This window comes from Phacochoerus africanus, chromosome 11, assembly GCF_016906955.1.
Source record: "Phacochoerus africanus isolate WHEZ1 chromosome 11, ROS_Pafr_v1, whole genome shotgun sequence".
Lineage (NCBI taxonomy): Eukaryota > Metazoa > Chordata > Mammalia > Artiodactyla > Suidae > Phacochoerus > Phacochoerus africanus.
Window position 1 is genome coordinate 129,556,268 of NC_062554.1, and position 17,691 is coordinate 129,573,958.

At 36.8% G+C, this 17,691-nt stretch overlaps 1 protein-coding gene across 7 annotated transcripts in view; it reads right to left on the reverse strand.

Annotated features, from left to right (window-relative positions):
- RPS6KC1 (ribosomal protein S6 kinase C1) overlaps positions 1 to 17,691 on the reverse strand; it is a 183,661-nt gene that overhangs the window by 52,331 nt on the left and 113,639 nt on the right. For 6 of the 7 annotated variants that reach the window (XM_047751827.1, XM_047751829.1, XM_047751830.1 and 3 more), the window contains one exon: positions 17,280 to 17,372. The exons of the other annotated variant lie outside the window; for it this stretch is intronic. In XM_047751827.1, coding sequence (XP_047607783.1) covers positions 17,280 to 17,372 — 93 coding nt within the window. The remainder of the gene's footprint in view (positions 1 to 17,279; positions 17,373 to 17,691) is intronic. 7 annotated transcript variants of the gene reach the window in all.

Here is a 17,691-nt window from a genome sequence, read left to right on the forward strand (position 1 = left end):
TGAACAGACTGTGCAGGGGCACTTCTCTCATATGATGCCATGAAGCCAATCTGTTCTTGGTCATATGCTCACAGAAGTTGTTTCCCTGATAAACACTGAAGTATGAAGAGTAAAATTTGACATAATACTTATAACTCTATCCTAAAGGATATTTTCATTTATTACTCTCAAGAATCTATTTTCAGCAAAGCAGAAAAGGTATCCCTATGATTAAAGGGAAACAGGAAAAAAATTCTTTAGAATCTTACCAGTGTTTTCTTTGTTCTAGAACTTCCAACATGGCACAGTGTCATGAAGGAATTGAACAAACAATCCAAAAGGGATTGCTTTGTGGACTGATGGCAAAGCCAAATAATCACCAACCAACTTAGAACAGGGTGAAATATCTTTTTGAAGTGGGCTATTTCTTTGGGTTTCTATATAACCTAGAAATATCTTCAGAGGTAGGAAACCACAGAAATAATCTACTAAGATTGTATGGAAGTAGTACTCAAGATCCACATTCTTTTGAATTATTAAAATCCGAATTATTATATTCAAAATATACTTTAAATGTTTATCCAAACCCATTTAACTCCTAAAAAAACCCATTTCAGTTTACCTCATCCTCTTATCTGCCTTAACTACAAGCAAATCAGGGCAGAAGGGATGGGAGAACCACATTAGAATGAGCAACACAAAACTAAGCTGGTAAATAAATTCTCTATTTAAAAAAAAACAACTATTTTAAATTTCTTTAAATGCCCAGACATTTGCAAAGGTTTGAGTATGCTAATTTTTTAATTAAAAGATATTTCAGCAGTGAAAGCTCTTTCATATGCACTACTGACTCTTCATCAAACGTTAACTTTCCAACTTAACACCAGTATAGCCGGTGGCAGCCTGAAGGTTCACCATCTGCTGCTACCCAAAGTCACTGTGGCCACCTTCAGAACATATGCATCAAAGCCTGGAGATAAGAGACTGAAGGAATACTGCCTAAGTCAGCAGAAGGGTGATGATGAACCCAGAGGCAGGCAACAGGCAAGCTACCAGAAAATTCAGAACATCATGAACCATCAGTCACCTCTTAGAGTACACACCCAAGGTCACAAGGAACTCCTGTGGCTGAACAAAAAGACAAGAGAATGCTACCTCTAATGAGATTTACTTAAGTAAATGTGATGAATTTTTCCTTTAAAAAAGGGGGGAGGAGAAGGCTAGCTAGTTCATTTTTAAATCCCCTAAAACTGTATTCAAAGCAAGCATACAATATAATAAAATAAAATAAAAATTGAAGATGTATTAATAAACAATAATAATAAAGGTATATATTTTTTTCATGTAGTCATGAAATAAGGCACTTCGCTTTGAAAAGTTTTTTTTCTAGGAACCATCATATCCAAATGTTACCTGTGTACTTTGAGACAAGGTCTCGTAAAATCCTACAAAATATCAATTGAAAACCCTGACTTCTGGCAACTGAAAAGTATCATTTAAGGCAATGATTACATTCACCACAGCATCTTATGTAGAAACAAAATACTGTGATGTCTTTTAAAATACTAAAAACAGAGAATCTCAAGAATTTGGCTATATTCAATTATGGCTATTATTCAACTGGCAGATATTCATCTTAAAAGAAAGTCACTAACATGAAAATTTTGTCCATCATTTTTGATTTCTGGGTGGGTTTTCTGTATCTTAAATGCAGTTAAAAGAAAATCAGGAGTTCCTGTCGTGGCGCAGTGGTTAACAAATCCGACTAAGAACCATGCGGTTGCGGGTTCAATCCCTGCCCTTGCTCGGTGGGTTAACAATCCGGCATTGCCGTGAGCTGTGGTGTAGGTCGCAGACGCGACTTGGATCCTGCGTTGCTGTGGCTGTGGCGTAGACCCGCAGCTACAGCTCCAATTCGACCCCTAGCCTGGGAACCTCCATATGCCATGGGAGCGGCCCAAGAAATAGCAAAAAGACAAAAAAAAAAAAAGAAAGAAAATCAATATAGAAAATACTCTAGATGATATACAGTATCATTTAACTCTTGATTTTAAAATGGCAACAGGTGCATTTAGTTTGCATTAATTCTAATCTTAATCCAGATTTTTAAAAATTCTTCCAAGCCTCCACAGCGAATTAGTTAAAAATTAATTTAAAAATAGGGCATTATTAAGTATTCATGTACCCTAAGAACGGTCGTGACGAAGCCCATTTGTGCTGCTCTCTGTTGAAACTGAACACAACCTGTTGTGCACAACTATCTGCGGTCTCAACAACCAAATACAATGCTGTAGCGTGAACACAATTCATGCCTTCATGTATTTAGTAACTTCGATAATAATCACGGTGATTTTTTTAAAGGATCACAGCTTGTGGTTGTGACTGCTGAAAAACAGAGTAAATGCTACCAAAGTAACTTTATCTTCCAAGACGTGTTATGACTATACTATGAATCATAATATTTAGAAGAGAAAATAAGCATCTTTTGGTGGTACTAAAACAGATTTGCAAATGCTAGTAATTTACTCAAAATGCATAGGCCAGTCATTCCCACATTGTTTCATTCCTCCAAGGGGCACTGAAATATGGTTAGCAAGGTTTGTTTGCTTTGGCAGACTAATATCAGGATCAGAAAAGACCAAAAAAAAAAGACTTTTAAGATGTTTTTCTGATGGTCCTGTTGTGGCTCAGTGGGTTAAGGACCTGACACTGTCTCTGAGGATATGGGTTCGATCCCTGGCCTCGCTCAGTGCGTTAAGGATCCAATATGGCACAGGTTGCAGATGTGGCTCAAATCTGGTGTTGCTGTGGCTGTGGTGTAGCCCTCAGCTGCAGCTCTGATTCAACCCCTGGTCCAAGAACTTCCATATGCCACAGATATGGCCATAAAGAGAAGAAAAGGAGAAGTTTTTCTACTTCCCATCTAAAAGTCACTTAGCCAAACCCCTGGATATACATTGTGGGCAAACAGCTAAATCTAGTCTTGCCCTATAGCAATGCCAAACACACGTGACTCTCCAGAAAATAATCCAGAGAGTAATCAAATTCAAAGATGAATTTTAAATATCTTACATTCCTATTACCCAAATGTCAATGAATGTGAGCAATTCCTTAACAATGTCTCATCCTAGGATGTGAGGCTAATGATTCAGAGAACGATATAACCATCACAGAAATGTCTTTTATATACACTTGAAAAAAAAGTTTTACTTTGTATAATTTTTCAAATCCCATCCCTATACATCTATTGCTTAAAAAAACACGTTTCTAAAGGACATGGTGTGTTTTTGTAAGAAAACAGGGTATAAATATAGCAGAAGGCAGAATATAAAAGACAAAGAAATTAGATTTAAAACAGAAATGCTTAAGAGCTAGGAAAAACATCCACTTAGGAGGCTCTTCTCAGATCCAAAAGCTTTAAAAGCTAGATCTCTACACCTTTGTCTTTTTCATTTTGATTGTCTGTTTTCTGTTTTTGCAAGCAACTTGCCCAAGGCCACAAAGAGATTATGCTAAAGAAAGGTTAAAACTCTGAAGTTCTGGGTTTATAGGCCCAAGTTCAGCTCTTGTCATTCAATTCCACAATGAAACCATTTATTCCATTTCTCTGGTTTGAATTCTGAAGTTCACTTGGGATAATGACTTGACATTGTTAAATTCAGATGAAAATTAATTCAATTAAAAGTATAGTCTTGTATTTAGCTTCAGATCCTTCTTATCTGCATTTGCTAGAAACACCTAATACTCTTGTTCTGATATAAACTATGTCCACTCATTCTCTAGTTTGCTATTCTCATTCTGCTGCTAAGTGTGCTCCATAAATATGCTTGAATAAATTTATAGGTCCTGAAAACTGAAACAGGTCCCTAAAAAGCAGCAAATATATCCAAGTAGTATTTTTATACTGTGTACTCCATAAATGTGGTTTTTTTTTTTTTCTTGGCTGTGCCAATGGCATACAGAAATTCCCAGGCCAGGGACTGAACCCATGCCACAGCAATGACCTGAGTCACAGCAGTGACAAGAGCAGATCCTTAACTGCTAGGCCATCAGGGAACTCCAGGAAATGCTATTTTATAATGATAATGGATGGACACAGAGGCTACATCTTCAGGTCAATCAATACATATCCAACTAAGGTACCAATGTCAAGAGACAGCCTGATTCCAATTCAGAAGAAAATACTTTAAGGGCAAGAAAGCCTTACATGCTATTAAAGTGTATTAAATTATTAAGTGTTTAAAAGAGTTTTATACTTTTGCAGGAGATGGGGTTGATATTCTGGTGCTGATTAAAAATGTTTTAACATGACTTGGAAAACTTACTTAGTGTAAGAATACAATGAGTTCATGTTCTTAAAAATTCCGAAATATTTTAAAGAACATATGAAACATAAAGTCATAACACTCATTCTCAAATTGACAATTTCATTGACTGCAACAATTTTCCCGACAATCTACAAGGGTACTTTTTGAGGGAAAGTGAAAAAGTGAGAAGGATGAATGTTTTGACATGTCATTCATACAAAAATGTTAATTTTTAGAAAAGTACCTGGTATTTAGGGCATATGAAGATTTGTTGGAGGAGGCATAGAAATAGTATCAAAAACTACCATACAGTATGAATGAATGCAATGAGAAACAGGCTCAAGGCCGTAAAGGGATACAGCCAAAGATATTTAAATCAGACAGTAAAAGGCAAGCAAGGGAGACTTTCCAAGAGAAGACAATAATTAAAGAGTGAGACAAAACTGGGAGTTCCCACTGTGGTGCAGAGGAAACTATCTGACTAACATTGGATAAAAAAATATGGATTCAATCCCTGGCCTCGCTCACTGGGTTGGGGATCCAGCGTTGTTGTGAGCTGTGGAGTAGGCTGCAGACACAGCTCAGATCCTGTGTTGCTGTGGCGGTAGCACAGGCCAGCAGTTGTGACTCTGATTCGAACCCTAGCCTGGGAACTTCCATATGCCTCAAGTGCACACCTAAAAAAGGCAAAAAAAAAAGGATGAGACAAAATTAAGTGAGGAGGATAGGAAAAGTCACTCCAGGTAAAGGGGTACATCATGTGTAAAATATGACACCTTCTGTACCATTCAAGTTCACCAGGGCTGTAACCAAGGGAGCATGCTGAGGTGGTCTGGGAAAGGTCTTTGTAAGCTTAGCTAAGAAGTCTGACATTAATCCTAAAATCTATGAGAGGGTATTTAAACACTGTTAAGCAAGAGAGTTATTAGTGTTAGAAAAGTCACTTTTCTAAAGCATTAGTTTTATGAATTATTCTGGTAGCAGTGTTGACAATGAACTGGAAGAAAATCAGACGAGAGACAAATAACAGTATGTTTTAAAAGGGGGACAGAGGGAGTGGGAGGGATCAGGAGGTTGGGCTTATCGGACACAACTTAGAATAGATTTACAAGGAGATCCTGCTGAATAGCATTGAGAACTTTGTCTAGATACTCATATTGCAACAGAACAAAGGGTGGGAAAAAAATGTAATTGTAATGTACACATGTAAGGATAACTTGATCCCCTTGCTGTACAGTGGGAAAATAAAAAAATAAAAAACAAAAACAAAAAAAAAGGAGGACAAATAACAGTATGTTTTAAAAGGGGGATAGAGAGAATAGTGTATACCTTTAAACTTACAAAGAACTTGGGATGCCTAAATTTCGATTTGAACCAGTTGATGAAAAGATGGGTTAGATGTAACTAGCAGTACCCAGAAGCTACTGGGTCCATCTGAAATGATTATTCTACTTATATGCCACCTACAGAACTCTTGGTTATATTTTGTTGAAAAAAAAATGTGTTAACAACTTTAAAAAGGTCAACAAGGACATGCTGATCAAAATTATGAATGCCATGAAGCTTAGAGGACTACATGATGTGTTAAATTTAACATTTCCTGAAACAGCGCTATTCCCTATAGAAAAGGCATTAAATAACAGTAAAGAAATTTTTAAAGCTATATAATCATGACTACAAAGAACAAAAAAGGAGATGAAAGAAGACAGCAAAATCGTAGAATACAAAACAGATGATAAATGTCTATAGGTGGAAAATAAAATGTAAGCCAATTCTTACTCCAAAGTTCCAGAAATGAGAGGTACCAGGTATCTTCTGAAAATAGAAGAACGGGGGAAAAGTCACAGCCAGTCCGGCAGCTGCCCTCCTTCTCCCTCCCTCTCCTTGGCAGAAGACTAGAGGTTGAGTCTCTGAAGGAATCAGATACTACAGACAACTAAAAGAGGGACTGAAGAGTGGTACAGAAAACAGGGCCATTATGTGAAAACCTACACACCAAACTGATGAGAACATGAGTCCCCTTTAACCGGCAGGCTCCTAGAATGCTGTTGGTCTAATACTAGATTCCCTGGTAAGAGACTGCATGGTTCTTTTCTAAGGACACCAATTGGCCTAAAAGATAAAGCATATAGATTCTGACATTTATTAGATTTCCTAATAAAATACTTGGATTATTAGCCAAATAGAAGGTCACCAAATGCTCAACCAGTGAAGAAAAAAAAAAAAAATCCCACCAAAACATACAATTGTGACATTATAGAATAGGAGGGACAGAGAGAAGATCCTATAGGCCTCCATCAAGAAAGAGAGAGGAGCGTTCCCGTCGTGGCGCAGCAGAAACGAATCAGACTAGGAACTATGAGGTTGCAGGTTTGATCCCTGGCTTTGCTCAGTGGGTTAAGGATCCAGCGTTGCCATGAGCTGTGGTGTAGGTCACTGAGGTTGCTGTGGCTCTGGCATAGGCTGGCAGCTACAGCTCCAATTTGACCCCTAGCCTGGGAACCTCCGTATGCCACGGATGTGGCCCTAGACAGCAAATAAATAAATAAAATAGGAAAGAAAAAGAGAGGAAGAAGAAAATCAGGTCAGGAACTGGAATGCAGTACAGAAGAATGATGAAGGGAATACCCAGAATAACAGGAAGTTGCAGACTGACCAGGAAAGCTATGCAGATGGTCAAGAGAACAAACCAATCCAGACTTGAGCAGAACAATGAAGGAACCTAAGAAAGAAGGCTCTGAGAAAATCACTCCTGTGATGTACTTACTATCTGAAATGTCTGACCTTACTGAGACATTTTAAAGTTTTATCAGAGGTTTTAGTAATAAATAATGATAGGGATACAGAAAAAAATAAGCAAATGGGGGGTAGGAAATGAGGCAATTTATTAACCCTAAGAAAAACCAAAAATCTGTACAAGGAAAGTCCAAAAATATTTCAACTGATTGAAATGTGGGCCAAATTTAAGCAAAATAAAACTAGAAAAAAAAATACCAACTAGAAAAATAATATACTGTCTTGAAATAACTAAAAAAAAAAAAAAATGGTTATTGACCAAGGGTAGTAAGTATTAAGACCTAAAGCAGCAGTATTTGGCTTAAGAGAAAAAAGCACTTCCTATGAGTTTCAATAGTGTAAAATGCAATGACTTTGCACCATTAAGCAGCTTTGTCTTTATTTACACTTCTTTTTTTTTTTTTTTTTTGGTCTCTTTAGAGCCCCACCTGCAGCACATACATAGCACTCTAGTTCCCAGGCTAGGGGCTGAATGGGAGCTGTAGCTGCTGGCCTACACCATAGCCACAGCAATGCCAGATCCAAGCCTCATCAGCAATTACACCACAGCTCATGGCAATGCCAGATCCTTAACCCACTGAGTGAGGCCAGGGATTGAACCCGAATCCTCATGGATACTGGTTGGGTTCATTACATTGAGCCAGGATGGGAACTCCTATTCACACTTCTTTGTTGTCCCCTCTCCACTGCTTTAGAATTTACATACTGACCTATATCTCTCTGGCTAGACTGAAGAGAACCATGTCCTATACAGCACCTAATACAGTGCCTGCCACATGGTGGCATTCAAAAGAAGATTGTTAAATTAATAAATTAAAGGCCCTGAAGCCATTCGATGGGGCAAAAGATAGGCCACAAGATCTGTATTTTACTGGGTCAAATGACCTTAAATAGTCTTTTCTCACCCTGAGATTATGTACCCCAAGCCATAGGATTTTACTTCCTATGAAACTAGTCCCTTTACTTTGAAATTACTTAGTTCTGTACACGTTCTTTATCAAGTAGAGGAAGTTTTCCTCTATTCCTAACTTGCTGAGAGTTCTTATCATAAATGGGTACTTGATTATGTCAAATGCTTTTTCTGAGAGTTCTTATCATAAATGGGTACTGGATTATGTCAAATGTTTTTTCAGAATCAAGTGATATGATGATGTGATTTTTCTTCTTTAGCCTGTTGATATGCTGGATTATGTTAACTGACTTTCAAATACTAATCCAGCCTCGTACACCTGGGATAAATCTGACCTGGCCCTATACAAGTCTTTCTATATACTACTAGATTCAAATTCCTAATATTTGATTAGTATTTCTATATCTATGTTAATTAGAGATATGGGTCTATGGTTTTCATTTCCAGTAATATCTTTGGTTTTAATGTTAGGATAATGCTGACTTCAGAGACTGAGTTAGGAAGTATCCCCTCTGCTCCTATCTTCTTGTGGAGAATTGGTATAATCTCTTCCCTAAATGTTTTATGGAATTCACCAGTGAACCCATCTAGCCCTGATGCATTGTTTTGGAAGCTTATTAATTATTGATTTAACTTCTCTAATAGATATAGACCTTCTCAGATTGTGTACTTCTTGAGTTTCAGCAGACTATGTTTTTCAAGGAATTGGTACATTTCATTTAAAATTGCACACACAATTTTGTGTGTACTGAGCTGTTCATAGTATTCATTTATAGTCCTTTTAATGTCTATAGGATCTATAGTGATGCCTCCTCTTTCATTTCTAAGATTAGTAATCTGTGTCTTCTTTTTTTCTTAGTTGGCCTGGACAAAAGTTTACTGACTTATTTTTTCAAAGATCCAGCTTCTGATTTTATTAATTTCTATACTGATTTCTCATTTTCAATTCCTATGATTTCTACTTTAGTTTTTATTATTTCTTTTCTTCTTCTTAATTTGTATTTAATTTCCTCTTCTTTTTCTAGTTTCCTAAGATGGAAATGTAGATGACTGATTTTAGATCTTCCTTCAATTTTAATATATGCATTCAATGCTATGAATTCCCCTCCAAGCACAGCTTTCACTGCATCTCACAAATTTTGATAATTTGTTTTTTCATTTTCGTTGAGTTCAAAACAGTTTAAAATTTATTTTTAGGTTTCTTCTGTATGTGTTATTTAGAAGTGTACTGTTTAATCTTCAAGTATTTGGGGACTTTCCAGTTATCTTTCTGTCACTGAATTCTGATTTAATTCCACTGTGGTCCAAGATCAGATGACGTATGAATTCTACTCCTTTGAAGTTGTTGGAATTCCCCTGTGGCTCTGTGAGTTAAGAATCCACCATTGTCACTGCTGCAGGTCAGGTCGCTGCTGTGGCATGGGTTCAATCCCTGGCCTGGGAACTCTACATGCCAAAAAGGAAAAAAAATATAGTTGTTAAGGAGTGTTTTCTAATCCAGAATGTGGTCTATCTTGGGAAATGCTCCATTGAGCCTGAGAAGAATGTACTTATGCTATTGTTGGATGAAGTCATCTATAAATGTCGATTATGTCCAATTCTGTTGACTGATGCTGCTACTGAGTTCAACTACACCTTTCATGACTTTCTGTCTGCTGTATCTGTCCATTTCTGATAGAGCAATGCTGACATCTCCAACTATAACAGACTTTTCTATTTCTCTGTGTAGTTCTATCAGCTTTTTGCCTCATGTATTCTCATGCTCAATTATTAGATGCACGTACATTAAGGACTGTTATACCTTCTTGGAGAACTGATCCTTTATCTTATGTAATGCCTCTGATAATTTCCAGTAATTTGCCTTGCTCTGAATTCAGCATTGTAATTATTACAGCTATTCCCACATTGTTTTGAGTAATGTGAACATGGTATCTTTCCCTAACCCTTTACTTTTCTTTCTTTCTTTATACACACACACACACACACACACACACACACACACACACACACTTTTTAATATATATACTTTTAAAGTATCTTACAGACAACATATACTTGGATCTTATTTATTTATCTTCTCTGACAAATTCTATCTTTTTAAATTTAATTTAATTTTTTTTCTTTTTTGGGCCACACCTGTGGCATATGGAAGTTCCCAGGCTAGATGTTGAATCAGAGCTGCAGCTGCTGGCCTACACCACAGCCACAGTGACATCAGATCCAAGCTGCATCTGCAACCTACACCACAGCTCACAGCAATGTTAGATCCTTAACCCTATGAGCAGGGCCAGGGAGCAGACCTGCATTCTCTTGGATACTAGCCAGGTTCGTTACCACTGAACCACAACAGGAACTCCAAAGTTCTGTCTTTTAAATGGTGATTTGGATGATTGATCTTTATGATTATTGAAATAGTTGGATATATACCATATTTTTTACTTCTTTCTATTCATTACCTTTCTTATTTTTCCTACTTTTTTCTTCCACTCTTTTTCTGCCATTTGTGGTTTTGAGTACTTTATAGGATTCAACTTTTTCTGCATTTTAGCAAATAAATTACACCTCTTTTTTTATTTTAGTGCTTGCCCTAGAGTTTGCAATATACTTTTAAAACTAATCCAAGTCCACTTTCAAATCAAATTATACTTCTTCTCAGGTAGTGCAAGTACCTTATAATAGCAAAATACTCTTAATTCATTTCTCCCATCCCTGGTATCATTACTGCCACTGATTTCACTTATACAAAAATATGTAAAAGCATACACACACACACACACACACACAACCATGCATGAATGAATATACTGTCACTGTTATTTTGAACTTCTTTCTTCTCTTTCCAGTATTCTAATTACACTATGCCTTTTATAGATATACCATAGTTCTTGGATATCCTGTTTCTTCTTTTTTTGGGAGTGGGGGCTTTTTTTCTCTTTCCCTTTTCAGTTTGGAAGTTTCTATTAATATATCCTCAAGCTCAGAGATTCTTTCCCCAGACCTGTTCAGTCTACTCATGAGCCAATCAAAAGCATCCTTCATTTCTGTATAGTATTTTTTACCTCATTTATCAGGTTTTCCCCAGCCCTAGGCAGAACCAGATGGCTGCAGGGAACTCAAGTTGGGTATTCCCTTTCCTCTACATGCAAAGCTAGAGCTGACTGGTGACAAGATTTATATATGGAGAGAGAAAGAGCTTTTTTAGTGATTGCTCTAGTTATTATATATACGTAACATCACTGTCATCATCCTTTTATCATCTCAAATGAAGTGCAGAAAACTTACATCCCTTTATGTTCTTTTATACACCTTCATTTATAATTGTCTTAAATATCTTCTCTGTGTACATTTAGAATCACCTCAGACAGCACAGTTTTGTTCAACCATGAAACAACTTAGAATACTTGGAAGAGACAGGAAAAAAATTTATTCATATTTTCCCCTTCTCAATGTTCTTTCTCTCTTTCTAAGATTCCTGCTTTTGCTATTTCCTTTCTGTTTAGAGAACTTGCTTAAGCCATTCTTTTAGAGTAGACTGGCCAGTGACAAATTCTCTTAGTGTTTCTTCATCTGTGATTGGCTTGATTTCCCCTTCATTCTTTAATGATCTTTGCAGAAGATAGGGAAAATAGGTTGACAGTTCTTTTCTTTTAGCATTTAAGTCTTGTGCCATATCCTGATGTCTTTGATGGTTTCTGATGAGAAATTGTCATTTGAACTATTTTTCCTCAACAGGTAAAGCGTTGTTTCCCTCACACTGCTTTCAAATTCTTTCTGCCTTTAATTTTCAGAACTATGATGTGCCTTGCCATGGATATCTTTGGATTTATCCTGTTTTGAGATTCACTCAGCTGCTTCAATCTGTAGGTTTATGGTTCTGTCTTCAAATTCATTATTTCCTCTGTCCTATCTATTGCACTACTGAGCCCACTGAGGTTTTTAATTCCCTCTCTCTCCTACTGTATTTTCAATTTTAAAATTTCACTTGGTTGTCCTTTTTTATGCTGAGGCTATATGTATTTTTGTTTGTTTTATGCATGCCTGTGATTGCTCACTGAAGCATTTTTATGATGGCCCTTTTAAAATCCTTTTTAGATAACTCTAACATTTGTATCATCTAAGTATTGGTCAGTATTGGCATTAGTTGACTGTCTTTTCTCAAATTTCTGTCGAAATTTCTCAAATTTCTGTCGAAATTTCTCAAATTTCTATCCAAACCTGGACATTTTGGATATTATGAGACGTTGGATCTTACTTAATGTTTTTATTTTAGCAGTCCTTCCCTGGCATCATTCTGATGGGGAAGGGGGCTAACTGGTTTGTTTACTCCATTTGGGCTTCACTGATATCTGGGGGAGGAAAGTTACAGTTGGGTGGGGTAGGAGTTCAGGCCTCTGCTGATATCATCCTAGCTAGGAAGGGTGGAGGTACGTCGTTACTACTCCTCGCATGGCCTCCACTGACACCATGTGGGGTAGCTTCATTACCCTGGGCAGTGGCCAAATCCTGTCTCCACCAGGCCTCCTCTGACCCTACCCAAGTGGGGAAAGAAAGGGAGCCGCTTTACCAATTGGGGGGGGGGGGTGTGCTAAATGTCCAGGCTCCCCAAAGGGTCTTAAATGACATGTTACATCTCAGATCCTCCCTTGGCTATTTCTGACACCATCCCAACCAGGGGAATGTGGCACCTCATTACATACTTGCAAGGATGACGTCTTGGAGCTTCAAGCAGCCTTTGCTGGTGGTGGTGAGGCAGGGCCAAAGTTTTCCTATGCTGTTTGGCTGGAGTAGAATGGTTATTGTTTAAAAGTTTTCTATCTTTAAACTGCCCCTTTCCTAGTCCTTTGGCCAGAAAGTGTAGGCTTTTGTTAGGTTCGTTTTTTGTTTGTGCCCGTTATCTTCTCTGAGTTGCCCATTTCTCCAACATCCAGTATAGAATAAGTGAGGCAAGAGAAAATTCAGGGAATTCACCACCATGCAATCTATTAGGTCCCATGGTCACTAGCCTGTCCTCCTTTTACTCTCGACTTTGTAGAGTCTTCTTATGTTTGTTTCTTACATAATGTCCAGAGTTTTATTTATACTTGGCAGAAAGAACAGATAAAAGGATATCAACTCCATTTTTCTCAAAGCAAAAGTCCAACATCTAAAATTTGATAAAGATACTAGGTAATGTTATTTTACCACACTGTTTAAATAAAGGACAAATTCCTATTAATCCAGTTTGACTCAATGTTCCCGCAAAGAGTAGATACCCAAACACTGATGCTTCTGTATCCCACATGTCATAGACGATATTAGTTAAGAACCTTAAAAATATTAAGTACTAGTCTTTTACATCTACTCAATATGAACAATCTCCACGAATTTTCTCAAGCATATTTTAGTCACAAAATAGAACCCCCTATATTTTTTCCAAAAGCAAGGCGACCTAAAAATTCTCCCCAACAAACATCAGGTAAAGCTGAGAAGCTAACTTGATTACAAAATGCCAAGGCACTTGATGTAATAGTTTTAGGTTTACAAAGTATGTGGCATCTCTTATAAAGCATCCTAGTGAAACTGATTTTCAAGAAGCAGCAGTGTATTTGCTTGATCTAGCCAAACGATCTTCATTGGTTAACCTTGTAAACACCACACACACACACACACACACACACACACACCGAAGGACTGGCTAAAAACAAACCAGAAACTCACAGGAAGTTGCAAAAATAACACAGAGTTCCATCCACCCCTCACCCAACTCCTCTCTATGGTAACATCTTATTGAACATATCAAAACCAGGAAACTGACATTAGTATATTACCGTTTACTAGAGTATGGACTCCTTTATCCTTTTTATAGATATCCTACATGAATAGGGAACCTTCTCAGAAACTCTCTCCCATAGGAGCATCCTATTAGCAGTCAAACTACCAACCCAGACTGCAAATTACCTATACATAAACAATCCTTCCACATACAAACATATACACCCCCTCCATATTCATACCTCACACACATAAACACAAAAGTTTGCACCCACACAGCCACAAATTTACATGAAAAACAACAATCAATCTTTCTTATCTGAGTATTGTACTTCCACTGATTTCTACTTTCTCTTGCTATTACTACATGAAGGCTATAGGTAGAATCTGAGGGCTAAAAGAAATCTTCAAAAGTTACCTAGCAAAAAATCCAACCAATGCTTGAATTCTTAGTACAACAACCTCATCCATAATCCTTCAGCCTTTACTTGAGTATTTCTAATTACAAGAAACAAATAAGATACGGAGGGATCCAATCTACCTTTGTTCAATCCTAATTCTTGAAAGTTATCTCTAATCACTAGTCAAAATTTAGAAAGCCTGTACTCATTTAGTTCTCGTTGTATTCTCTGGGGGATGTGAACAAGCAAGGCTTATCCCTCGCTGCTTTTCTCCCAGGGGTACAGATACTCTATTTGCCTAAGATGTCCTAGTCTGCGTCTGTTCATCTGGCATACTTAATAACTCCTTTCACCCTCAAGATTTGAACAAAACATTGTACATCCATTCTATCTTCAATAGCCCTCAAAAATATGAAGGCCACATATGTTTTTATCAAGTTAACCACCCCTCATTTTCTTCTTTGTATGTTTTGAGGGCCTTCACTGACCTTATCAGTCTTGCTTCTGAATGCATACCAGCATATTTCTATTCCAAGAGCTTAAGTTCCTTGTCATATATAGAAAGATTTCATAATCACTGAAAGATTTCATAATCCCAATTAAAAGAACAGAGTATCATTTACTTCCATTTGAATACTAGACAAGATACAGCTGTGAAATTACTGTCCCTCTGGGTAAAGACGGTTGTGTGTCTTGAACCATGATACTAGGCAACAGTCTCACATTATACCAGTAGGTGTCACTCTATATATGATCTATTTAAAGTTACTTTAGTCTCAATTTCATTCATTCAACAAATACTTATTGAATGCCCATTATATGCCAGGTATGATCCTACGTGCCAAGATTACAGACATGAAAAAAGACAAGATCTCATTTTCATGGATATATTAATGAACAAATCTACTTTATTTACTTACTATATAAGTCTGGAAAATCTTATTCCTAGGGAAATTTTATTTTCCTAAGTTATTAGTAACACTCAAAATAACTTATAAAGAACATCAGAATGAAACAGAGAAAACATGTTAGGTACAAGTCAGATTAATGTAACCAGTGTATTTTCTAGTCATCTGAGAATTGATATTTCTCTTCCACACTTCAAGTTTCTAAAGCCCAAATTTTAGGTATTCCTCATTACAACGAGGAGGAATTTCTTTAAAAACAATTCAGATTTTTTAAAACCTAATTATTCATGTTTTTATAAAAGTTTGTAGAGACTATTACAAACTTTTAAAGATTATTTGCAAAGCTTATTAATTCCAAAATACATAGCTCCTTATTTCTACTTAGAAAGTTAAAATGTCCCCTTCTAGATACCAACATACTCCCCAGGTTAAAAGAACAAAGATGCTAACGTAAATTATACACTTCAGCACAGAATTTAGGAATTCCACCACTGTCAACATTCTTATTTGGATAAATGTGTGAGACTCAGAGCTGTTACTAGGACTTGAAAGTGACCTACTCATGATTAGAGCAAACATGAAAGGTCACACTTTGTCAAAATAAACAGATCTAACAGAGGGAGCAGACACTGTACATCAAAAAAAAAAAAAAAAAAAAATCTGCCTGCACAGAAATCCAAGAACTATTTAATTGCTATTTTACTTCTCTGTATTCTCAAATAGAAGGATCTCTAAACTGGAAAGGCTAGGAAAAACACGGTAAAGGAAATATTTCAGGCTCAAAAGTCCTACTGCTTATCATGCTTTAAGTTCAAAATTCAGTGAAAATAAATTTGAGAAAATTGATGCTTATAAGAATTTAATAAGACCCTAACAGCTTCATATAATATCCAACCTAATGTCCCCTTTGAAATACCTCAAACTTTTAATTACTGTCCAAATTACCTGAAATAAATCACATACTGTTCAATTTCAGCATGGAATCACACACATACTGTAGAACACAAGAAGTATCCAATGAACATGAAGTTATAAATGAACACTAAGATACTTCACAAAAGATGATTAACATTAAAAGACTAATTTATACCTAACATTATGGTATTTTCTTTTACTCTGAGAGATAAAGTGGTAGTTAATCAAATATGTTTAAAATACGGTCTATTGTGCATGGGGTTTTTTTGTTTGTTTGTTTTTGTCTTTTTGCTATTTCTTGGGCCGCTCCTGCGGCATATGGAGGTTCCCAGGCTAGGGGTCGAATCGGAGCTATAGCCACCAGCCTATGCCAGAGCCACAGCAACACGGGATCTGAGCCGCGTCTGCAACCTGCACCACAGCTCACGGCAACGTCGGATCCCTAACCCTCTGAGCAAGGCCAGGGATCGAACCCGCAACCTCATGGTTCCTAGTTGGATTCGTTAACCACTGCGCCACGACGGGAACTCCTGTGCATGGTTTTAAAATTACATTTGTAAACTTTCTGACAAGCCCAATAATGTTAATGTTTGGCATACCTAAGTTGTCACCAAATTTGGAGAAATTCAACAGCAGATACTTTTGTTATCACAGGATTTTTATCCCAAATATAAAAATGTGTTTGTGTGTGCAAAGGGGCTTTAGTGTACTGGAAAAAGTATGGCTTCTGGTGTCACAAAGATCAGATTTGAAACCCAGTACTGCCCTAAACAGCTAAGTGACTTCTGGTCAAGTTACTTAAACTGTTCTAAACATCACTTTCCCATCAAGATACAAATAACAGGGCTGGAGAAGGATTAATAAGTTGCATTATATAAAATGCCTACAACATTGTCTGATAAAAAGTAGGGACTGGAGAAATGGTAGTTGTTAGGAAAATACCATTTTTCTTTTTGACCAACAGATTGACTATACCAGTTAATCCTGAAGAACTATTGACTCACTAGTTTTTATAACTAACACAAAGTATATCTTTACCTGCTATAACAGGTTTATAAAACCAAACCCCTTACTAGACTGAATGCCAACAAATAAGCACCTTCTCCTTTAACACAAATATATTTTGCATGACCTTACATGAATTGCTTAGATAAAAGCTTTTTCTCTTCTGCTTTTGTTATTTTAAAGTGCAGATGCATTTGAGTCATTTTCTCCTTTTGTTTCATATCCTTAAGATCCAAAGCTTCAAAGACATAATGTCAGCATGCAGTCAATTTATGACTGAACTCTCGAAGAGACACTGAAGAATTACCTTGTCAATCACCCCAAGGACTCTGAAGGCCTTCAGCTCCTCGGCAGGGCTCCTTAGGTTCCAAGGGGGCCTTGAACTTAGTGATCCTGGAGGCTAATGGAAGATATCAAAGATTATACATCAATCAGGGAGGTACTTGAAGGAAGACTGCCTGCTGAAGCAAATGCCAGGCCAAAGGAAACTAAATTTATCATAAATCAGAGAATGGGAAGATGAAAGGAGGAACTTTCTGTTTGTCTGTAATGTAAAATAAAAAAAATAAATAAAATAAAAAATGAAGAAAATGAAAAGAAAAAGCAAGAAAAAAGTTACAAGTAAACAAATCATAACACTGAAAACAAAATTTTAAAAAGAAAAATCAATGAGCTGATATAGTTCTAGAGCATTAATTCAATTCAGAACTGTATAGCTA